We start from the raw sequence: 25,740 nt of genomic DNA, 5'->3' as shown, positions 1-25,740 counted from the left end.
CGTTTACAGCGGGAACAACCGGGAAGCCTGATAATGGAGATGAAATATTAATACCGCTAGCCCATGAAAGAATGCGGTTTTTTCATCCGGTTTGCCCACCGCGCGATGATGGACGGACGGTGGTGCGGCTGCGGAGTTTTTTTGTTTAAGCTGTTTGGTCCTTCGCTCCATCCTTTTCGGCGAAACACCGCCCGACGACCGGACCGGACCATCGTGCCGGATCGTCCCGTGTAAGATACCGTTTTTCGGCAACGGCAACGCAATCCTTTTCCATTCTACGGCCGCCTAGGACTAGGACCGCGGGAGAGGGCTTAGTTCAGATTGATTGGCACTGGGATTTAGCGGCAGGTTTGGTTTCCGGGCCCGGGGGCTAGTTACACCATCGAATTAGGGACCGGGCCATGTTTTATGTCTCTTCGTCGGGAAAGAAAAATCGAGCCCTGGCGACGCACAAAAGCGACCGACGGGAGTTACCAGTTTTTTGGCTTGCTAAATTTTTAATGCTTCATTTGTTCGGTGTCAGCGCAGCATGTCCCGCGTGGGGACAGAGACAGTATCATCGGACAATTACTTTGAATGACCGAACGATGAGTGGCCAGAGAGAGGGATAGAGTTGATGAAAGTATATGAATAATGCCTAACTGATTCCGTTTTATGTTTCTATCCTACAGGTACGAACTGGAGCCTAACTACATCAAACTTAAGGCTAGAACTGGATAGTGATGACAGTGAGTAAAATATCGAACGGTTAATTCTTGGACCAGTGGCTCAGGCAGCCACACAAAAAGAGTACCTCTAATCTGGGGTGAACAAACTCAAACCCTGTTCCAATAATACCAACAACCACCACCAGAGGTGCGTTAAAACATGCCAAAAGAAACAATTATTCATAACGGCACGCTAGATAACCATGAATAATACCGTAAAACGACTTAATTTCATGTGCCATTTTATAAAATGAGCACGGCGTGCCTTATGTCTTACTTTCTGGTGCATATCTCACCGATGAATCTCATCGCCCGTGCTGTATCTTAATTCACTTCCTTGGCGCATCATTACAACGATCATTTCTTGGCTGCCTTGGCGCGCCATAACCCGGGCTAAGCTCGAACAAAGAGCTCCTAGCTAATGAATGTACTTCTTCCAACTTGACGCACGATCCCACTGCTGCTGCTGCTGCTTTTCCCTTGAAGAGCATATTTACGACAGCATTACGTCGGCATTAAACCCCTAACCTTCGACACGATTTCCCGGCTGCTGCTTTGTGGTGGGCGCGCGAAGGTGTGCCACATGCCGAAGGTGTGCCGACGACAGCAGCGCATCCTTCATATCGGGTGCAAATAAATGGCCACGACAGTTCGTGAGCGTACATAAAAAAATCATAATTTATGAGTGTTGATTATTTTTATTGCCGTGCTCATTCTGGAACTTGTTGCTCCGTGGAAGTCGTAGCCTAGACCGGAACCGGATGGATGGATCACACAACTGGTTCGCCTTGACCCGCAGAATGCGAGACTTGTGGCTTGTTTGTGGAAATGTTGCCTGCGTTCGATCAGCTAGTTTTGTCCGGATTATGACCCCCAAATTGGTGTACTAAATCTGAGGGCCGTATTGCCCGCTTGGACCGCTTGGCTATGAAAACTGTTGCAGGATTGTAATAATAATGCGCCATTATACCTTTTTAATTAAATCCCGTTCGTCGTTATTGTTCCGAGAGCAGATACTGTAGTCCGAGCACCAGAATCCGATTACCCCTTTGCGATAGGAGATACTTCAATTTAGCTGGGCTTAGCCATGATTAAAACTAATGTAAGATGCTCGGGGTTGGGCTCCTTCTTTGCTGCACTCTCATCCGATCGGAGGCAAACTTATAAGCATGCTCATGATCTGACGAGACTTCGTGTCTAATGAAGTTTTTTCGCTGAAGCTTCCTTGTCGTGAAGTACTGCAAACCAGTCGATAGCGATTTTTATGCAAGTTTTTAGATTAATTTTTTGTTTTGTTCCAACTACCCAGGGCGAGATGCTTCGGTTCGTTAACTTTTCATCCTTTTAACATCGTGCCATAAAAAGGTGCCGGCGGTCGACAATGTCTCGACACTCTAGCTCACTGGTGAGGATGGCTAAGACCACGCTGGCCCGACAACGGCCGGTGTGGTGCATTGTCAGCGTTTAGTGTCGGGGAGATGGTTGCTGCTGCTGGCCATTTGTTACGAACGGCAAAGGCTCGACCGGAGCCAGCGCAGGAGGAAGTAATTTAATTTTTTAATTAATTTTTCTCCATCATGTCATTGTCAGCTGTGCAGCAGCAGCAACAGCAGCGTCGCCGTGTCGCAGCGTTTGCATGAGCACCAGAGCCGTCGAGCTCAGTGTTTAGCAACCAGTCCAACACAAGTTACAACTACGCCCTGCGGCATCCATTTGGAAGGGCTCGGTGCCCGGTCGCTTCACTAGACGCCGCCTCATCTCGCACGCTTATCGTGCCGCAGCACGACGAAGTGACACAAAGTGTCAGAAAGGGACCGCTCCAAACTGCACCGGAAACGGTGCCCGCGGCACGTGGCCCAGGTGCTGAATATTCCTCACCCAACTTTCGCCCAAAATAAGCCATTACAGCCATTTGGCCTTTGTTTGACGGTGTCCGCCCGGCGACCCCGGGAGAATAGTAATCTTTTCTTACAAGAACAGCTTTTGCGTTCGTTCACTTGAACCTGGAGCGAGAAACTTCATTAGCCAGCGCGTCGCTGCGCAGGGAAACGGTTTAAGTTGCTACGCCCTTTAAATTTTAATGCGGCCCCAGGCCATTTTTTAACCTGCACTTCACGACAGCGTAAACTACTACACCGATTCATTCACCGTGGGCTCCGAGGCCGGCAGCCGGCCCCGGCGATAAGCGAAACTTTATTACGAACTCGCTAAGGTGAACCCGAACGAAGCCCAGAGTTCGAAAAGATCGCGAAAACACAAACACAAAAAATTTTGAGCCTTCTTACCGGCGGCGGCCGTCGGTCGAGTCCGCGGGCTTGGAAGCATTTTTACTCTCGGGCCGAGCACGGGGCGCCGAGTTTTATTTGTTTCCTTATGCTGCCTTACACTTTCCTGTTCATTCTGTGTTTTTTTTTTGCTTCCTTTAAACATTATCTGAAACGCGCGCCGGACAAAGTTTTATTGGCGATCTTTCGCCCGTTATAATCAACAGTTGGCCTGTGCTGTGACCATAAATCTGTTCATTATCATACCGTTCTTGCACTTAGTAATTAATTCAATTCACTTTTTTGCTCAAGCAAGCTTACAACGTTTTGCCTCACTTTTCGAGTTTGCAGCCTTTGCATTGGGTCGGTTTTTTGTACGCCTTAAAAATGTTATAAGTTATCACAATTTAGACTCAGACAGGGAATGAATATTAATCAAACCAGTATAAAATTCAAAACGGCTACAAATACATTATCACACTTGATTTGAAAGGCTTTTCTGAAACCAGTTGATTTATAATCCACCGTTGGAAGGAGCCACGTAATTGAATTTACAACATGCTAAGGGTTTCGGGAACGGAATAGACATAAATTTATGTGCCCAATCCGATCGGGCACCGAAAGACGTCATCGGAAACCGCAATGGGGTCTACCTGATTGCATACTAAAACTGTGTCCCTAATCAAATTGCGGCGCCAATCAAATCGAATCGCCCACCAACCACATCGCTTTTCGCTCACCTTCGCTTTGATTAGCTGGCCCTTTGGCCCACCCGAAAGTTTGGGTTTGGGTGACCAACAATAAATCAAGCTACGGCACCGCACCGACACCTTAACACGGGATTAGCACCCGAAAGTGGGCCCCGTAAAATATTCATGAAAAAAATTGTCCCCAACCAGTGGGTTCCAGTTAATGGCGGGACGTCAAAAATATTTGGCCAGCAAATGCCTTGATGGCCATCATGGCCAAAAAAGCAGGTTAAACATCCTCACCAGAGGTTGTCTCGGTTCCATTTCACCGCAGTCTCCAGGGTTCGAAAAGAGTTAAAACTGTGAAACAATATGCTAGCCAGCCCACTCCAGCTGAGTCGTGATTGATTTCACCGGGCCCCGGGATCCTTGGCCTCCTACGGTCCGGTCCGGATCGCCCGGGACACAGACAATCAATTTGCTTCAATATGAATGAATGCACCGCACGTCAAGCGGACAGAAGGTTGCTGAAATCAATCCGACATCGCCGGCGCCGGGATCCGACAACAACCACCGGCTCCACCGGCTGGACGAACGGGTTCGTCTTCGTCTAATGAATCTTCCAACCCGATTGGGTCCGTTTACAGAAACGGATACTCCGGCGACCGACCGACCGGGTGCCATTGTTCACGCTGCCCAATCACTCGGACCACCGGATACTAGCACCTTTCAAGACAATCGGCACGCCAACGGCAATCCGGGACAACGGTGGGAGAAACGAAACCAATTGTTAACCGTCCCGGAAGGACCCTCCATTTGTGTGTGTGTGCGTGGCAGCGTGTGAGTATGGCTGTAAATCGTTACCCCTGTGGGGCAGAGTATGAGAGCACACGGGAGAACTAACCCACATCCACAGGATTCATTGATTATTTATGGAGCAACAGACATCAATCTTCTGCCCGCCGATGGATCAGCTCCGCCGTTTGAGGAGCTCGTGTTCCGAATTTGGGTGCACACGTGGCGTGCCATGGACACTCTAACGCCGGATGATAAGTGGCGGGAGCTCTGCTGAATTTCACATTACTTACAGTTTCAATTTCGGGCAGGAAATTTTCACACAATAAAATCTGATTTATTGTCAGATACTCGCCGGCGGCATCGCTCTGAAAGAGGCATAATGTTTAATTTAAATCCTAAACGGGTAGTTGAACCGCTCAAAATTATTCGAAAAGCACTTAACGGTGGGTTAAAAACGGATCGACATGATTTGTTTGTGAATGGCCGAAAAGCTAAATCTCCGTATCCTCGGCAAATCTTATCAGCAGCTTAGCTTAGACGCTCAATGAAACTGAAAGATCGACAATCAGATTACGATATAAACCGCCACAACGTCTCAATATCGGGGCTCGGGGCCATCATCACTCGACAGCAGAAAGATAACACACTCCCCGATGGTTTGATTTTCTCGCGAAAGAGACGATTGTCTTAAGCGCCATTCTTCGATTTCGAGCTTTCCCAGACAGAGTCGAAGAAGACAGCCGAACCCGGACACCCGGTCCTTTTGTCCCCTGGATCCGCAGCATCCTCATTAACGGGCCGACCGGAGCCGAACGGAAATTGGTTGCGTTTTCGCCCAAACCCATTTTCTTGTGCGCTGGCAAGAAAAAGGGATCGTCCTTTTTCCGGGTTTTCGTGTCACACTTTTCCCTGTCCCTGCTTTCCTGCGTTTTTTGTGCCCACCATTACTTTTTTCAACCTCGCCACCCGTTTCCAGGCCCATTCTTTTCACACCCTCTCGCATCGCGGACAATCATGCTAATGAGCTTGGAAAATTTGCTACCCACAAGTCGCCCGGGATCGGTTCTGCCGGAAGAACAAAACGAACCGAAAACGATGTTCGCCCGCCACGGAACATCGTTTTCCGTTCGACCTTCACCTTCCTTCCGGGGCTGGGTTCCATTCGTCCTGCGGCTTCCCGTGGGAAAAGCCTCGAAAGCCGACGTGCCTTGGAGGGTTCGATACAAAATCAATATGGAAATTTCGGTCTCCTCATCTCGGGTCGGGGAAAATCCTCCTCGAAAACTAGACACCGGGTGCGGGCTGGCTCCGGGCGACTTTTTGCTCCGACCGGTCCCCAAGACGTTTCCCGGTATCGTTCGGCAGAGATTATTCGGCATCGTCCCACGTCCCGAGGGGACGCGCTGATAAACGCATGAATGGAACGGGCAACGAGCTGGAAAAACTGCTTCACCTTTCCGGTGGCACCCGGTGGTGCCACCGGGCCGGAAGTAATCCCTGTGACAGATCTCCCATGGCTTTGAGGTCGTTTTCCCATGCGTTTAATCCTACGCCATACAGTTGGTCAACATTCTCAGCGCTGACACGACGCGCCCGGGCGACCTGTCTTGTCGTGCCGTTTACGCGATGGACACCGCCTGTCAAGTTGAACCGTATCAAAGTGACGGCACTGGAGGGAAAATGTCCGTTTGGCTTCTTTTTCCCATTAAGACAATACATCATTTCCAGCAACATTTTTGGTGCGTAGCGCCCAGGACATCAAAGCCGTGCCCCCGGACGACTCTTTCGCACCCTCGACCTATCCTTCTGCGTGTTGACGTGGCGTAAGGATTGGTTTTTGTCGTTCTGCCACCGACATACGGGCTTCGATGTTTTCTCAGAAGGGACCGGGCGGGCGTGGCACCAAAGAGGAATGTCCGTGGGCATCGATGAGTCGTATTTTGAATACAAATACTCGCCGCTCGTCACCACCGACCAACAGCCGATTCCGATCGGTTTTGGCGATCCATAAGAAATTCATTGCAACATTCCCAAAACGATCGACCGTTGGGGCCGTGAGTAGATGATTCCGGGCCGATGGACAATCGTCGTTCCGATTCGATGCAGAGGCACAGTTTACATTGCAATGTTGCGTTACACACGAACTCACGCGGTGAACGACTGGGCGCGTCTGGGTGGTTCACGAGATGAATCGGAAATCTATGCTAAATGTTTGGTCAGTGCCGTAAAGCTGATAAGACCGCACGACCTATCAGATACTATTTGGTTCATGAATTGAGACAGATTTTCGCTATGATCCAAAGGCAATTGAATCCCCGGCAGTTCAAGAGGATACTCAACTGTCATGTTACGTTTTGAGTCAGTACGACGGCTTTAGATGAATATTTTACTACAATCGTTTACAGCCTAATGATTACACAAACCGTTGGTTGGTGTATTCTGTGGGCAACTCAAAAGCAAAACAAAGTTATTTCATTAGCAGATTGCAACGGTGGTTAGTTTGGTTTGGTACCGAAAACACACTTCCACAAACGGTCATTCTCATTGTGCCCGATGCTTTCGACCCCAGAACCTCTTTCGACAGCATTCATTTGATAAAGGGGGTTTAACGGAAACAATCGTAACCACATCGCGTGGTTCACAGGAAAACAACACCAACCTGTGAACCTATGGATGTTCTTTCACGTCCCGTTAACCGCTTTCATCGTCCGCAATAAACCCGAGCTCGATGCAATACCGATGCACTTTCTATGTTGGGTTGCGGCTGGGCAGCAACAAGTAACACCACTACCAAAATCACACCAACCAGTCCCACAAAACTCGGTCTCTTGTTTCGCACGGAATCGATGCGCCATTGTGTGGGCATTGTGGTTTCGGGCCACCATCAAAAGACTGCAACTGACGGTGCTGCCGACCCCCAGGCATGGAGCGTTCATGTTGACCAAGTTATTCACTAGTAAAATGCTCCGTTGGCTGGCTCTGGGGAATTTCTGGGGCAGGCTGAATTCCCAGCAATGATGGAGAAAGGACACCACGCCAGACGATGGAGGCCAATAGTTCATGTATTGGGCGTTCGAGGTTTTCCGAAAAAGATTCCAAGGAAGTTGGATTGACCGAAAAAGGGAAATGGTAAAGTAGTGGCAGCATCGCCGTTATGTGCGTCGAGGGATTTTCACCGTGTCTGGGTGTTTCGGGTGTTCCATGAAGGTTCAGTGTGTTTGAAGTGTGCTCCAATTTCGGAAGCTTAAATTCCTGGATATTCGTCTCTGATATCGATTGCCTGTCCTGCAATACCTGCTGGCAGCCCTGACAGCCCGCAGAGAGCAATTCTTAGCTATTACTTTCGGGTCAGTTGGTTACTTCTGTCTTCGTTTTTATGCTGTTTCCAGCAAATCCGTCTCGACGGTAGCGAAGATTCTCACTCACTCAAAAAGCAAAACTTGCCATAAACAACCGGAGTTCGGGGTCTCTCGGGTGATGGCGTACGGGAAGGGATGAAGAATGGCAACATTTTGCCGCAACTAACACCGACGGCACGGCTGTACAGTCCAGTGAAAGTGAATAAATCGTTCGCCCCAAAAGCTCCCCCCCCGGGGGCTGATGGGAACTAAGCGGCGAGTAATCTTTGGTTTCTTCGCCGGACGCGCAATCTCTATTTCCCGCGGGTTGCGAAGAAAGTGTGCGGATTTTGCTTGCACCCGGCCATTTGCTGCTCTCCTGGCTCGCGGCCGAGTGCCTTACTTAAAGGAAAAACTTTTGCACAAGACCCACGGTGGCAGTCGGCGCGGCCAGCGGATAAGTAAATAAAAATACCGACGCCGGGCGAACAAGAAGCGTATTTTCCGGCACTTCCGGACACGGCGCGAACCGTGAAACGCGCCACTAAGAAACGATCACCACCGAAGCACCGGAGGCGGAAGTGACAATTTTTCACCTTTCCCGGTGGTTGAAAGAACAAGTTCTTCTTCGTCGGCGCAAGAAATCATAGTTTGCATTAATCGGGGCATCGGGGATCGCGCGGAAAAACAGGCGCTTTGACCGCCCCACCCGGCGATGCGAACGCGTCGCGGGCAACTATTTAACGAGCAAACATCATCACTTGGCGCTAGGGTTGCGCATTCAACGCGGGGCGAGCTAAGTTGGCAATTCGCTACAAAACATTTCCCAGCCCGGCCACATTTCTCGCTGATCACTCTCATTACGCTTTGCGGCGGCCGGCGAACTCGTCGTTCGCCAAACGGGAAAAACAAGCTCCCAAATTACGACGCCCTGCTCGGGCGCCTTCTTAGGAGTTCTTTAGAAAATACACCACCGACCCGTGAGCGGTGCGAGAAAAAAAACACACACCCGAAACGAAACGGAAAGAAAACTCCAACGGCCAAACACCACAATGATCGGTGCGGCCTTGGCGCGCTTGGCTAATGGAAAAGGCGAATTTCGGCGCGCCCATTAGCAAATTGAAAGAAACATTAGAGGAGGCATTATTTACAGTCCGGCCCCCGGGGTGCCCGGAGCTTCGCGTCTCTCGGCCACTGAAACGCGGAAGTGCCTTCGCTGCCCCGTTGCTGGCCACTCGAAGGTGGCTCGCACCCCACGGCGGATTGCCGTGACCCAACCTAATGCAGATATATTGCGGACGCTGGGCGCGCAAAAGTTTTAGTTACTTAAAACCCCGCGTGCCGTGCTCGGGCACTTTAATTAAATATTACTATAAGCGAAAGTAAACAAGTCCGACCGGCCGGTTGGCTTACAGCCGCACTCGGTCCTGGTTGCTGCCGGCGGTGGCTGTGCAATCGGGAGATTAGGGATAGCGGGAAAGTTTGTTAAAGTGGCCCCGGGTTTTCGGGAAGGCCGAGTCAGGAGCTTTCGGGTTTTGTGTTTGCTGGATTTAAAGATGGCTCGTTGGATGGCTTTGCTCGTTTTCCTACGGCGAAAAAATTATAGTTTTAAATGTTTAAATGGAAAGGCCAGAACCGGCAGCGGGATGATGCTTACCCTGCATTGAAATTTGTAGTTGAAAAGGAGCTTAAAAATAGAAAGTAAATGATTGTTTACCCTTTTACACATTTCGATTCAATGTTTCCAACAAAGCTTCAGCTCATGATTCTCAACGTGGAATGGTTTGCGAACGGTTCGTCTTCTTCTTTGGGCAGCAGCCGAGTGGTCTTGGCCTGCAACAGAGACAATGTTAATTTTGGTGAACGATTACTAAATACTAAATTTGAAGGAAAGGATATCTAAATACTTTAGTACGCTTTCATCAAACATAAAGCAATTTGACGTCTCCTTAAAGTGTTTGCTGTAACTTCGTCGCCAGGTGTTGTGGCTTTGTATTTTTCGAGCAAGTAAGCACTATGCAAATGAGCACTTGTTTTTCCTTCGTAATCTGCGGATCGTCTCCCTCGTGGATTCACTGACAGACCATCTGTCAAAACTACTGAGTAGGGTTCGACATCGTTGTCACCGTTGAACGACCAAGGTTCATATATGACACTGTACTAAGACTTCATTTCCATTTCTGAGGAGTTCCTCTTCAACCGAATGTATGCGCCATGGGTCTGCCGAAAAATAGGTCACTACCGAAGAGATAAACCACGTACTTCCGTTACCTTAAACGTCACACGGCGGCGTTCCATCGGGCACGGCGTGGCCAGTGGAAAGTGGTACATACCATTTCACGCAGGATTACCACCTCAGCGGTTAAGCCGCCGGGTATTAGGCGGTTCGGTCTCATTAAACCTTCCAACGTGTCCAACGGACCGGGAAAGCCTTCCGTGACTTCGGAGCCAGCCACTACGCGGTTTAATGAGACCCCCGGGCAGCAGCGGGTTACCAAGCATCGGTTTGGACTTGTAGTTTATGCTGTAAGTCTTCCAGACACGTCGCCCGGAACCACCCCTCACTAAGGCCAAGAAGGTGCCGTGCGCTGGTCACAGACCTTCCAAAACCGCCATCATATTCCGTCGGCGATCGTCCTTTCATTGCGCCACCGTCTCGCCGTGCACCAGATTATCCCGCAGTCGGTTCCCGCCACCCGCTTCCCGAGGCGACGATTGTAAATTCCGGTACGTTCCGCCCCGTGTGCCGTGCGTACCGCCCAGGGCCCATCGTCTATGCGCATAATTACTACGGTCGCCGAGGTTTTACGGAAAACAAATAAGATTCAAATTTAATTATTTCGAATTAGCATATAATCTTATTGCCGCAATAATGCCAACGCCTGAGGATTGCCTTCCGAGGCCACCGCGGCCCGCTGGCGGTGGCTTCCCCCGGGCTCTCTACTTCCACGCGGCCGGCTCCCGCGCTTCCAGTTCCAGTCCGACAAGATTAGATTTTGGAGAGACGAACCAACCGAACCCTTTCGCCACCACCAGACTAAGGGACCAGATTACAGAAGCGGATTCTCCACCGCACCGTACCGTGTGTGTGTGTGTATGGTGCTTTAATGAACTAGCTGTAGCCGTGTCCAGAGCCGTGCCGCTTGGAGCACTACAAACGCTACTGCTGCTGCTGCTGCCGTCGGTTGGCGACAAGAATGGTTCACGAATGGCCACCACGGTTCAAAGCATTCCGGCCGACCGTCAAGAATGTCGTCCAGAGACCCACCGGTCTACGGACCTGGACGACGTACGATTGAAATACCATTTAACCATGCAAACAGAGCACCAATGGTAAACGTCAGGTGGCCAAGAACGCCGAAGACAGCACTCAGTCACCCGGTAGCGGCCGGGTTCGGACCAAACCGGCCAGCCAAGTTGGGCTCGGAAATTCATCGTCAGCAAACGACGAAGGAATGCCCTTCGACGACCGACAACGAGGAACGAGGGCACAGTCGTACATGGCTATATTTAAGACGTTTCAATAATAACCCTGCACCTGCGACACCCAACACCTGGCGCGCGCCGAGGTGAGGCAGGGTTGGTATCGTTTCGCCTGGGTCCAATTGGGAAATTCGAACCGAAATCGAGCCGAACGGGCGGTGGGCGGGAACCCAACGACGGGGTGACGACGGAGAGGATGCGGTTGATTGTATAAATAATCCTTACCAAGGTGATTGCCGACGCTTTAGCCGGAACAAGCATCATGCCGGTGAAGGTGGTGAAGTTGACGATGGAGTGTTTTGGGTGGGGTGTGGGGGTAGGCCGACGGGGCTCAGGAGAGATTTTCCCACTGAACGACGAAGTGTTTCTGTATGTGTGTGTGTGTGTGTGTGGCTCCTAAGGAACAATCAGACTACCATTTAACTGGGAGCTCTCTGATCCGTCGCCAGGGATAAACCGGCTCCCCGGGGGCCGGGGTCCGACACCGGGCAAACAGGAATCGGGACTAATGAATGTCTGGAATGTTGCGCCGGGAATCGGATCGATTCGCATGGTGCGGAGCCGAAGCTGCTGGTATCCGGGGCCCCGTTTGTTGTGCTTCCCGGATGATTACTTACCATTATCTTGTAAGGCGATTGCCGTTGCCGACCTGATTAGCCGTTCGCCGTCCACCGTCAAGGTCCTGTGCACAACTATCTGAAGGGGGCCGTTTTTGGAGCAGGACAAATTGAGTTCGATTATCTGGGTCAATTGTAGAGTTTTCTCTGTGCAATTTTCCTACAAAGAGTTGGCGTGCAGTTACAAGAGTTAAACATAAATATAACTAAACCAATTTTCCATAGCATTTTATGTTGTCTTAAAAGAATAGGGAACTATGGGAAATTTTTAAAAAGTTTCACTAGCGATTGTTCGATGGCCAATAAAGACACTAAATAAAACACGAAACACTGATTGCTAGTCTGTGTTTTTCAATGGTACTTAAAATTTAAATAAGGTTAGATAAAGTTACAAGCTTCAACTCCGCTTGATTCAATTAATCCTGAGTTCATTTTCCTGTACCCAATCGAAGCCAGGAGAGTTTATGGTAATTAGCACCAACATTACAGGATAATCCCGTAGAATCCTTGCATCCCTGCCGCAAGACCAACGCAAACTTCTCCTGCTCGAGAGAAAGAGATAGAACGTGGGAGGTGCTCAACAGCTTGAGCACAATCGAATCGGTTGAATAATTGATAAATAATTATTCAATCCACTTGCAAGGCTCGGAAATGGATTTATTGGCCCCTCACGGTTCTCCCTGTTCTACGCCCTCCTGACTGTGATGCTGCGGAGCGCCTCTGCTCATGGCACACCAGCAACAGCAACACTTAGACTGGGCCGTTCGTGGCCAGGCCACAGGCGTGGGGGTTGGAATCGAAACAATCTTTCTTTTGTGTTGGCAATAAAAACCAACCGATCAACACCGACCCGAACCACACCCCGTTCCTGGACATGGGCTGGTCCCACCCGACTCTGCGCATCATCATCTGCATCAGCGAGCAACAGCCAGGCACACAATAAAATATGATGCAATTAAAGGCAGCAAGTGCTCCAAGTGTACCCAGCCCTTCGTGTGTGTGTATGTGGCACATTATGCCTGCAACATGCCAATCTTGGCCGAGCCCGGAGAGCTTTCCATCGTACGGCACACGGCACTTCAACTCGATGGGTCTACACTTGGAACGGGTCCGTTCCCCGGTCGCCCTCAGCTCCCGGCTCCCAGGATCACGGAATACGGAACCGAACGCCATCGTCATGCGCAGCGCGCAGCTTCACTTTATTTTCTCCCTGAAAATACATTATTTAACACATCGTTGAGCAAAATTAATTGAATGTAGAATTGATTAGACTTTATTCTCTGCTGCTGCTGCCGGTGCGGTGTACTTTGCTTGCTGGGCCCTGACCGGGCCAGCCCATGTCCCGTGTTACAGTAATCCCTTCATGCCGAGCGGGAAATTGAACGAAAATTTTCGAGAAATGCAGGAAAAACACTTGCTTGCCGGTAAGACAAGACACTAACCGGAAGCTTGACCGGGGGCTTGGCGCTTGGCCGGTCGGAGCCGATGATGCGAACAGATGACGTCGGCCGCAGGAAGAGCTGCTCTCTCCGGTCATCCGGTAATCGAGACGTACCGTACCGGGCAGACCGGTCCAATCGGTCTCCGAGGTGGACTCGATGAGCCAGAAGAAATAATGACCAGCCACCAATCTTCCGAACGACAGGGCGCCAGAAATGATAATAATGTTGTCCCCGGGCCGGCCCCTCGTCGACCGCCGAGGCACCCGGCGGACCGGCGGACGCAGAGCGGAATATAAATGTCGGAACGTGAGCTGGAGAAGCTTTTGAAATTGAAACCCAACCCAACGTTCGGGGCGTTCGGGGCGTTCGGGTGTCGCCATAATTTTTCAAATGCTATAATGAATTCATTACATAATGATGGATGACTAATTTTCTTCCCCCGTCTCGTCAGCAGGCGAAAAACGGAGTAAAACGGCACAACGCGGGCGAGCGGGCGAGAGGTAGCGGATCGCCGTAAATTTGCGAACGACCAAACGAAAAGAATATCAAATTAGTTGGCGCAGTTTTCGCGTGGCGAACGGACGTTCCGAGAAATTCATCTTCACCTTTGAGGTTTGGGTGGGGCGCGTGCTGGGGGGGCGGGGCTGATCAACGACGACGACGACGACGGGGCTGCCCGATGGCAGGTGATGAATTTTAAAATGCAAACCTGATACCTTCCGGACGCGAGAGCGCGCGTCCCCCATAAGAAATAGCAGCGCGGACGCGCATTCCTTACAATTCGTGGAACTGTTTTTTATAGCGAACTCCAGGGCCAGGGTTTTTTTCGAGGTTCTCCCAGCGTTCGCCACCTTCTCGGTTCAACTAGCTGGCAACATTGTCGTCGCTGTGGAATGAAAATTCCTCGAGATCGGCCGGAAGAGGAAAAATTTACGCCGTCCGTGGCTCGTGCCGTAACTTTATGCTCCGGAGTGCGCGAGGCTCGAGGCTATCGAGGTGTACCGAATTCTTTCGCCGTCCATCGGAGAGCACCCGAAATGCTTCTTATGAAGAATGTTGATAGGAGTTTATTCCAAAACAGAGGAAGCATTTTAGATGGTTGTAGTTGGGTTTGCTTTGGATTTTATCGCAGGTCTAACCACTATGCTTCTGGTCATAAGCTACTTAGCTGAAGTGCGCATGGTTGACATGTTTCTTTACATTAAAGGTTCAACAACATATTTTTAACAACTGTCAATTATTTGTGTAGATATAACGGTTTATTATTTGCTTATTATTATTGGAACGAATAGATTAGCACCAGTATTAAGCACCAATTTAAAGTTTTGCACTCCAGTTGATGCACTGTCCGGTTTCGAACTGACATCTTTCGGCTAGAAACCGATGAACAAATGCTGAGAACATTTGTAAAAAGACATTAAACCAAGACTACCATCAATTAGTGAATAGGAGCAGTTCAAAAGTGAGGAATAAGGCAAACTCCTTGATCAATTATGCATTTTGCAAGAAAATCAAATCAAATCTCGCATTCCCAAAAGCTAATCTCTTAAAAGTATTAAATTTGAAAAAAAATCCCGCTAAAAATGTCCACCATGAAGGGTTCCCGCTTTAGAATCAGCTCGAATTTCAATCACGATGCCATCTCACGACCACTCAGCTGAGGTGCACACTTTGCGTGCACAAAACTGCTTCGTACGGCCATTTTTCCATGGGATCCAGGCAAAGGCCTGAGATCTAAGAGCCCCGTGATCCACCCGGGGGCTAAGCTTTTGCTGACGTTGACTTTTTGCTGCGCATCCTCTCGGCGTATCAAAGGGCCAGCAGCATCAGTTCGGGTAGCTCACGAACCGGATGTTGTCATACCTCGTCCAGCCGTCCCGGACGATGCCAGCCAGTGCCGGCGTGCAGATTCATCGACGCGGTTGATTGCTTATTTCATTTACGAAACGAATCGCTCGCCCACAAGTCGAGCAGGTCGTCGGCAACGGGCACATAAATCATGATCCTCGCCGGGGCGCTCAATCAGCGCGATCGGCGCGGTGCGCACGTCCACTTTAAAAGATCAAACATAATTACTGCGCTAATTGAAGGCAAACAGGCGGCGGTCGCGTTAGGAGCGCCAATGCGTTCGTTCGACAAGCCGCGCTTCCGGCTGCTCCGGCATCGCTGTAATCACGGGCGGAAACGGACGGTGGAGACACTCTCCGCGCGCGTGGTCGGGATGATTTGACGTGCAAAATTAAATTGCGATCAATTTATCACCATCGCGGCGAGTGAATGATTACCGTTCCTGATTGTAGAGCCGGCACCGGTGGCGGCGGAAGCGGGTCACGAGTTGCCACGAAGAGCGGCCCGTTGACATAGGCAACATCATCCGCACCACATTGGCAGCATCCGCTGCTGCCGCTTCGGAATGTCGGGGAGGAGGACGCGGGCGCGCGCGTGTCACCGAATGACGAATGACGCAAGAAACTGTCGTGTTCTGCGCGGGAACAGCGATTTCTTCGTTCGCTCAGGTTTTTTTTTTGTTGCGAAAAAAAGGTACGAGCAGAATGGCGGGTCCTGCTGGGCGGAGAAAGGATTAAGGATTAAAAGCGAGTGCCAATCGGTGTCGTCGTTGGCGGCGGCCCGTGGACTATGATGACGTCCACGATGTTAGGTTCGAGCAAGCGAACGGAGAGCCCCGGTTTCCGGCGCCCTGACGTTCACTGTTGACATTTAATTTATTCAAAACTATTTATCATAATACGCCACGCACACACACACAGCACAGAGAACGGGGACAGAGAATGCGAAAGTGTGCTTTCACCAGTGCCGCCCCCCGAGGCCCGAAAATGGGCTCGGAAGGATACTCTTGACGACAGCGCAAGTTTTCCACCGCAATCGGTGACGGTTCGGCCCAACCGCAGCGACGGAAGCGAGCGCCTAGTGGAGCTTGCCTCCGGCTGCCGGTTCGGGAATTGATGACGGGCCACTAACCGAATGACAAATATTAGCAATCTATTTGAATTATGTTTACACAGCAAAATACCTGGCGAAAATCATTTGCCCACTACGCCCCGGACGACAAGCGGCCCGCCCGGCCCGGTTCTTATCAGAAATCTGAAGAACTCGCTCGCTTCCTGCGGGCCTCGCTATCTAATGCCTACCAATTAGTTCAGCGTTTCAATTTCACTCCCAAAATGACAACGGATAGCTTCTTCTGCCTCTTCTGGAGGTATCAAGATTTGGGCACCAATCGCGCCATCCTCGCGAGGACCCATATCCGTGGTCCCACATCTACAAACCAGCACACTGGCGCAAGACAAAACGCGCATTTCGGGAGGTTCGAGGCGCTACTTCAAAGACATTCCTTTCGGCCTCGGCCTAGGCCGACAGCTTGTCAACATGTTCAGGTATCAGCGTCGGCTAAACAGACTCATAATTAAATTCGCTACCAACGAAGTCAAGATTAGGCTTGAAGGTTCACATCAAACCAAATGATAAAAATATTAATTTATTACAAAGCAACCGTTTCGGAACATCAGAAGCGGCCCAACGAATTGGAGAAGTTGTCATTTCATAGAGTGCTGTATAATTGAAAAAGTAAAGAACAAGACCAATTGGTTTTTAATACAAAAAACAAGCACAAAACAACATAGCGATCGGTGGTCTCTCCGTCTCAGAAGCGTAATGCTTCCAAATCATAGTACCGACGACCGACGCAGTACTTCCGAGAACATAAATAACTGTGTCCCCGTAAGTGGAAATAAATAACTCCCGGTTGACAGTCAACACCTGGCTGTCAGTGCTTGCCGCAAAAAATACTTCAATTCCTTTGCCGTCCAAGCCCCGATAATCGTCCGGTCGGCACTTGATTCCTGTGGCACAGGACCGGAAGCAGCCGGTGCCGGTAACGTTATCTGCAGTACGCAGATCCCTGCAGAAAACGAGGGGTGACGATGGTGCTGTCAAGTTGACAGGCGAAAGCCCGGCCCAAGGGGAACCTTGGCCGCAGCACAGCTCAATCAATTCGCAGCTCAATCGCTACACCGATTAGCCACCGGACACCTACCTTGCCGTAATAATATTTATTGTTATTAAATAGAAGTCAGTTGATGGCCGCCAGCCACAGCAGCCATCCCGCCAGCTTAGCGGCCCAACCGTCCGGAGCCAACCTAAGGAAAATGTGCTGCTTCCCCCTAGTCGTCCTTCCCGAGCTGCGCACGGCCGAGATCTCCTCCCCAGAGCCGTCTGCCATCTGCCTTGGAGCGCTCGGGGCAAACTGCTTCCTTGCTCCTCGTGATGGGAGCTGACAACGCTTGCCGCTCACCCCTTGGTGACAGCAGCTCATATTTCATCCGGAAGCCCACCGCCATCATGGTGCAGCAAGAATTAACAGCCTGACGTTGTAATCTACCTTCCCAGCGCGCCGGACCCGAACGACCCGGCGGCTCGGGAGACGGCCACGGCTATTGAAGTCAATCTTTTGAGTCGTCCTTTTTTCAAAGCGCCGCTGCCACTGGGGAGCGCGGGGGGATGCGCACAACGAAGGACCAGCGTCTGGGGAATCTTGGTTTGGTTTGCTTATGATAAATTGGCCGCATTTTTCTTTTCCCGAAGCCCGAGTCAACCGAATTTCATGCGAAGCGAAAAGTTCCATCGGGACCCATCGGAGGCGGTGTAAGAATGAAAATGCTTTAGTCGAAAATCCCGTCTTAGGATTGTCGGCAATTTGGGGAGTTCTGGCGAAGTCCCTCGAAGCGTTCCGTTCCGGGCTTCCGGACGCGTTGTGTGTTGTTGGAGCTTACTTTTTCACGCTCCATTTCCGCTTTGACGCTGGTCAGCAAATTTTCGCTCAAAGGCAAGCAGCCCGTAGCTCCCGTACACTACTGCAGTGCGGCGCGCTTCTTTTGCGCCCGTTGCGAGTTTTCACCATCGCGTTTCACCGCTGAGCGATGGCCCGGGGAAAACATAAACCGAGCAAAACCACAGATTTCGTGGACAAAGTGCTGCGTACGAACGGAATCGATTCCACGCATAAGCCGCCGGGACGTCAAAACATGATCCGGGCACGTTTGGCCCACTCTCTCCACAGGCAGGCAGGAGGCGCGCATAAAACTGCACCAAAGGCACCTGCTACGCACCGGCAACCCGATTTTCGCACCTTTCAACCGTGGCGTAGACGCACCGTAGAGAGCGCCACGCAGACGTTCGACGGAGTCCGCATCGGATCGCTCCGGGCTTTCGAGCGGCTTAAGGGTGGATTTGCATGAAACATTGGGCCAGGCAAAAACAAGAGGTCGCTCCGGGAACGCTCCGGGAGGTACGGAGTGTCGTGTGTGATCGGATTCCAAACACATTCGTCTAAATATTAAAATATGTTACATTGCATAAAAGTGCCTTAATTGAGATTGATCAGCTGAAAAAATAAAACGATTGCAAATAATATTTTCAAGGCTATTATTGGAAATTAGAAATTAATAACAAACCAAGAATTCAGCAAGGCTTCAGTTCATCCTTCAAAAATGTATAAATATTCTGTACATTTGTGACCGGAACCGATAAATCATCACTTTTTGGGGGCACCCACTGCTTTCGGTTTGGCTTTGGCATTCTCCTGTCAGCGGGGACGGGCGACCCGCGCGCAGTAGTTACAGTAGCCGGACAGTAAACGTTTAAAGTAACAAACAAAAAAAAAAGGATTAAAAGGAACAGAAAGCAAGGTTCGATTCTGTTTCCCAGAGCGCTGCTAACGTCACTCATTTGACACATCGATGTCACTCCGGAATCCCATTACGCCCGTTCGACTAGCTACGGGTTTTTCCCCAAGTATTTGCTTCGCTCTCCCAAACCTCCTGGCTGTGGTCCTTCTTTTGGGACCGGTCCATGTTTTGGGAACGTTACGAAATATGCGAACAAATCGCTCAAAAACCGTGCGCGAAGGTGAGCGCTCTGCAGAGGCCCATCACCGAGCCGGGATCGCTTTGGGGCTTAGGAAAACTCCGCTCCTGCTGGAGAGACCTACGCGTTTTCGAGTGTAGTCCTCCGCTGCGGTGAAGAGACCGCAGCGTTTTAGGGAAATGAATTTCACAAACGCTCCGCTCCGCTTTCGGGTGCGTCGAATACATCATCCACGTTCCGTCGGATCGCATCGACTTATGCGTGGTTATGCGGGCTGTGTGGTCGACCCAGCGTACGGTGGAGCAATAAATTTGCATCCGAAGAAACCCGAAAACAAAACGTGGCATCCGCGGCTTCACGTAAGCTCATGCGAAGCCGCGCGGCCATGTTTGACGCGGTTCGCGGTTCTCGTTCCGACGAGTTGAGTGTGCTGAGCGGAACTTCACGTCTTTTTTCCCGTGAAGCCATACGCATTCAATATACCATGCAGATTAGCACACCAATGGCACTAACGGAAGCCCTGCGCTCCGTTCAGCCAACGGGCGCAATTCATCCAAATTGCAAATTACCAATCCCTGCGGTGGACCAATTTGGGGAAGGCCCTTACACCGTTCGGCGTGGAATGGTGCTGCCGGCAATGGTGATGGTGATGAAAAGCTTGGGCTTGCGGCTAATGATTCGGCTTTGGGCGATTCTTGGAAGCACTACATAATATTTCGATTACGTTCGTGCATAATCAAGCGTTGGCCACCGAAAACGGGTTACTGGTTGGGCCGGCCAGGCAAACAAAACGCAAGTGAAATCCATCGGCCCCAGCCTGCCTGCATAGTTGGTCCAATGCGGACTAAAGCTCCTTCCGGAATGGTCTTTAATTTGTGGAAGGCCACCATAACCATTTTCGAGGCAGCGTAGTTCCTACCGACCGGACAACCTTATGGGTTTCAGCCATTTTAATCCCCGTGGGAGCCTTGGCAAGACCAATCAAACAACTGCCATTCCGTTGCCAGTGTGCAGACGGTACCGTCGCCAATTAGGGAACCAATCGCAAGAACGGACCCGCTACCCGATTCCGGTGCGGGCTTCGAGAGATTGCATTCTGGGCTGGATGCATTCTGACCGGACCCAGCCCACCGGAAGGCGTACTTGAGTCTTCAGGCAAGTAACTGACTATCATTACCTTCCGCTCATCCCGGGGTGCTTCCTGGCGAAATGCTGCCGAAGTCATCGATCAGGAGACGGCCAAGCCATCGGGCATCGGGAATCGAATCGAACCATATTGTAGCTTTCTAATGATTTTCCTACCAGGAGTCATGCCAGGAGTCGGCAGAACGCAAACCCCGTAGCTTTCTTTCCGGACTGAAACCGGATGCCCGGACCAAACCGAGTCGGCCGAAAAGGAGTAAAACTTGTTTCAATCAAGATACTCAAAATCAATGCCTATTCGACAAGGATTCGGTAGAAAAAAAAGAAGAGGAGGATGAAGTTAGCCAGTTAGTGGTGCTCCGTACGGTTGCCGGTGGCCGACAACCGGATCCGCAAACTGAGATAACCGAGGTGGAAGTGGGTTCAATTTTGATCAAACTGATTGAAACGGACGAGTTTGGTAATAAAATTTCGTTCCAGGCCCCCGGAGGTTGGCCTCCGAAAGGACGATGCCATCCGAGGGACGATGAGGATATCGATTGAAAGATGAAAAATTATGATACGAAGCATGTGGCACCGGTGTGGGCCACCGGTTGGCATTGTGCACGAGTCCGGGCCGATAGAATGGTAGAAAAATACGACCTAGCCTAGTCTTAAAATCCTTGATTGAGGGAACTAATCAACAGGAGCGAGATTCGAGATCTTGAGCAATGTTGTTGAGTAAATTAAATTCTAACAACAACCTAGGGGAAAATTGGATTATTGAGTTGGATTATTCTGTTCGCAACATCGTACGTCACAAACAGAGCAACGACAACAACGGGGAGAACAGTTTTGTTGGATCGATGCCCGTTATGACGTTCCATCAGTCATCCGTCACCGCTAGAGTTGCTAATTTAAGCAAGATTGGTTTCGGAAGTAGGACGACCAACCATTTTTACGCTCTAGTAGAAATGGGAATGTTTTTTGGGGAATAAAGTATCTCTACATTTAAACCCCATTCAATTGTAAGGCTTGGATTTCTACAAACCTAGGCACGACCAATCGACCGATCGATTGTGCCCATCGTTCACGACGAACTAGTGTCGATTGTTTTATGGCTACATATTAAGCAATAAAAAACTTCCCAAAGAACTCGATACAGAACAGGCTAGCAGAAACTGTCCGCAGCGGTACACAGATCCACACTGGACGAGATTTGTCGTGTTCCGTGACAGTTACTGTGTTGGAACCTGACTTGATAGTGTTGGGCTTTGATTGCCTTTAAACACCGGGGAACGAGCAAACGGTCAATCAATCGATAGCTCGACCAGTTTTCTAGTTTGAAACGAGTCTTGTGTACACAACGGCAACGTGACGGCATCGGCATTACAGAACTATCCATTATTCATCGTAATTGTTAGTGTACGAGCGCGAGACCCGTAATGACGTATTTCATATTATAATGAGTCCATTAACTTATTATTAGTTGACTGTGTGTGTGAGAGCGGTCAACGTAGGAGAGCAGCATGCAGCATGTTGGCAATTTGCATAATGTAATCAAAAGGTAAAAGGTGCCATTTCCCTGTTCCCAATTTGAATACTTTAAACATTGTCCTTAAGCACGAAAAACGTAGCGTAGCACTGTGGAATGGAACGAAAACAGCACCAGCATCGTGAGCATTTACAATGTTAATGTACTTACAAGCATCCAGAAACAACAATAAAACCGCAATTACCAATCGAACTCGGGAAATGTGTGTATCCTGCAGCAGGCTGCTACTGTCAGCCGTGGCAAGGAATGACGTAAGGAATCAATTAGATCCACGCAAAACGGAAACGGTAGTGGCACTCACTCGTTGTTTTGGTGACGATTTTCCTGGAGCGCTCAGTACAGCGATCGATTCGGGGAAAAATGCGCCTCCACCCACACCTCCAAAAATGATGCCTGTGAGTGGGGAACGCAATGTAAAAACAAAGAGAACGAGAGAGAGAGAGAGAAAGAGAGAGAACCCCAAAACGGCTCCTTTAATTAATGCGTTTTCCATTAATGCTGAATAATAATGATTCATAAATATTTTCATTATCCCATTGCGCGGGCGCGCGCGCCCTCTAAAGGCGGGAATCGAAAAAAGCACGGTCGGGACAAAAAAGAAACCCCATCGGAAAAGCCCTTCAGGGACCCTGCCAGTGACTTGGAGCCGTTGGAGCGGGCGCACTGATCAAAATTCATGGCTCGGAAAACGACGCGACTTCCTTTTCTGTCTTCGCTGCTCCGAAACTTGCATCATTTTCGCGAAAGGCCGCGCGGTAGTTTCGAAGACCTCGACACAGCCGTTGGCGAAGAAATGACAGCTGGCGTCCGGCGAAAACGTCATCTGGGTTCCCACTTGGGGTGCCTCTGACTCGGTATCTTTCCATCGAAAAAAACGTCCAGCATGTAACGATCACACCACTTTCACTATCCCAAAAAGGCCGTGTGTTTATTAACTCACGCGCGCGCGTTATGTCCGTGTGGAACAATGGTCCGTTCGGTGATTACTCTTGTTTCAGGTCTGCGCTGTGATTATTAGGGGCAACCCCATGATGGATGGGTTCGGCGGCATGACGTTTAATATTTCCGAGCGGCTCGGTGGGTTACACCACCAATTTACCCCCCCTTTACGAATTCGCTGATTAAACCAAACTTTTGCTGTCTAAGCCGGTAATTTACTCATTTTTTGTGACGTTCCATTTTCTATCTCTTTTTACAGAAGTTCCGGCCCACCTGGAGAAGGTGCTGGTGAACGAAACGGCTCAAATAAAGTGTGACGTCTCCTCGAACCTCACCAACGACCGGATCCTGCTGGTGGTGTGGTACAAGGACAATGTACCGATCTACAGGTAAGATAGTGGTGGAGCTGAAGCATGCTGGTCCAGGGCCGAACGGATGATACACGCCGCCAGGGCGACACTAATTTGGGGGTTCCGATTGCATACTACGGAAGGAGGCCTATTATTTGGGCGTCATGGTCACGCGGACAAAGCGTGTACCGTATTAGTTTGTGTCCGTAGTGATATTACTTCAAGGTTACCGTGGCGGTGGCGGACAGCTAAGGACCCATCGCAAGCGCCATTAATGGCTAAACGGATTACCTGAGGCGCACCCAGTGGCAAATTCAAGTGGAAAGTACAACTTGATTCGTTAGCAGCACATTCATCACCCACGGGTCACGTGCCCGGTCGGAACGCTCATTTGGAATGCATCAGCGGCCCCGCGCGCCGGAAATGGCTTAACTAATCACGTTGCAACCATCGGGTTGGGTCGTTGCCGAGGAAGTTCGCCCGCGACTCGTTTGCAATCACCGTTCCGATATCTCCTCCCGGGCTTTGGGTTTAGCTCCACCCATCGTACACCATGAATTTATATTCATTTTCGAGTGCTCTCTCCGGGACGGGACTCATGGCGGGAGGCGATCGATTTATCGGTCCGTTGACACACAGGACATCGCGGTTCCCTTTTAGTGCTCTTCGTTAATCTTTCGAACCGTCCTCCCGATGGGACTGAAGGAGCTAAACTTGGTTTCACTTCACTTTCGAGTCGCGCGCCGTCATCGCCGTCGCTTCTCAGCTTTAAGCGGGCTCCGGTGACATGCGATGATCGTAAAATATTCAAACCATCAATCTTCTCACGTTACAGCGACCCAATAGCCAGGAAATTCCCCGCCCCTCGGGGCCTAGGAGCCCGGCGTCCGGTCCGGGATACTCTCCACAATCGATCTGATGCCATCGTCTCGATTGGCATCATGTTGCTTGCCGAAAAAACGGGGAGTTTTCTTTTTCGGCATTTTTCCTTTTTTCGGGGCTCGTTTTTCGCCCCCCAATTTTCCACGCCATGCGCCATGCGGCTGATGCTTAAAACGATCAAAACCGACAAAATTGATGACAATCTCCTTGCGACCCCCGGGCCGGGCCGGGCCGGGAGATTGAGAAAATAATTTACATATCGATAACTTTATCGTCGCGCTCGCTGCGTGCCATGCTGCGCTGTGCGCACCGTGACGATACACGCGGCCCGTTGACATCCTCATCTACAGGTCGTCGTTGGCCGCCGATGGTGGGACGATGCCAAGCGGTGAGTGTCACTCGATGTGCGGGAAAACTTTCATTTAGTGGAAAATCGCATCAAAATGCGCTTAACGCCGCACGAGCAATTGCGTGAAAACCCGCGTTCAACCCGGCTCCTTGCTCGTAGTGAGTCGGTGAGTGCGGGCACGATGACAGCAATCAGGGACGAACTACATCCCAGGGCCGGTCGGTGGGTCGAGAGCACGGACCACCATCTTTAGCATAAACATGGCGCTTTATTTTCATGATATTATTGAGCAAACATGAACGCCGCTCGCTCACGGCAAGCACCTCCATTGGGCGACAAGCAGCGATGCAGCTTCACCACCTGAGAGCCCTGGCCGGATGAAACCTCAAGCCCACCTGCCTCACTCTGATTTTTCCATTCAACGTGCCCCAAACGTGCCGGTGAATTTCCACGGGACCCCCCAAATTGGATTGGACGGGTGATGAGGATCGCAAACGAAGGTTCCATACTTCGATGGTTCCGATGCTTCCGTTCGGCACCCCAAAACGTGTGTGTGTGTGCGATTTTCCATCATCCTGAGAGGTTATTTCAGGTGCTTTCCGCTTAAGAAAAACCCCCCAACGTCTTGCCACGATCGGCGGGAGGTGTAATGCTTATGTATTCATAAGTGATGCCTTTGGATAGACGTTTGCCTCCCCGACATTTGGCTCCCCCGGCATGCCTGGCACGGTCGGTGGTCGTTGATCACACCGCACTCGCCCGTCGCCCCGTGCGGCAGCATCCGGCCTCGAACCGGACGGTGCCGAAGATAGGAACCTCAGGTTGATGTATGTGTATGCATATCGCATATTTAGCATAAAAATACAAGGCATTTGTCAGGCCCTCCGCTGGAACACGACGGAACCTACGGGTCCGCCTTTCGTAACCCATTCGTTCGCTCCCCGCAGTGTCAGTGCTGTCAGTGGCAGTGGCCTTCTAAAGTAAAATAATTGGAACGGATCGCTTCTCGGTGTTGAACCGAATCCGAAACCCAAACAGGTTTGTGGAATTTTAGATTTTTTTGGAGAAAAAAATCGTTGAAGAAATGTTCGTTCACTTTTCCACTGTTATTTAAAAGTGTGCCCTGTGACCTTCAACAGCACTTCAGAACTTTGTCGAACGTTTTTTGTGTGTTTCACCTCACCGTCTCGCTCTGGTAAACGTTGTCCTTCGCCAGCCTTCGGCAAACAAGAAAACATACATAATCCCGAAGCATCTTCGATATAAATTTTCCGACCGGGAGTGGCAGCACAAAAAAGCGCACGGAATAGAGCACAGGTCGC

General features: G+C 50.4%; 1 protein-coding gene across 1 annotated transcript in view; it reads left to right on the top strand.

The window, feature by feature from the left end:
* The first annotated feature begins 22,929 nt into the window (after positions 1-22,929).
* The window catches only part of LOC128269873 (contactin-4), a 106,209-nt gene continuing 103,398 nt past the window's right edge, over positions 22,930-25,740 (top strand). The window contains exons 1-2 of the mRNA XM_053007278.1: positions 22,930-22,975; positions 23,097-23,226. Coding sequence (XP_052863238.1) covers positions 22,930-22,975; positions 23,097-23,226 — 176 coding nt within the window. The remainder of the gene's footprint in view (positions 22,976-23,096; positions 23,227-25,740) is intronic.

This window comes from Anopheles cruzii, chromosome 3, assembly GCF_943734635.1.
Source record: "Anopheles cruzii chromosome 3, idAnoCruzAS_RS32_06, whole genome shotgun sequence".
In the NCBI taxonomy this organism is placed as follows: domain Eukaryota; kingdom Metazoa; phylum Arthropoda; class Insecta; order Diptera; family Culicidae; genus Anopheles; species Anopheles cruzii.
The sequence above is the reverse complement of the archived record's forward strand: the minus strand, read 5'-3'. Positions and strand labels throughout refer to the sequence as shown.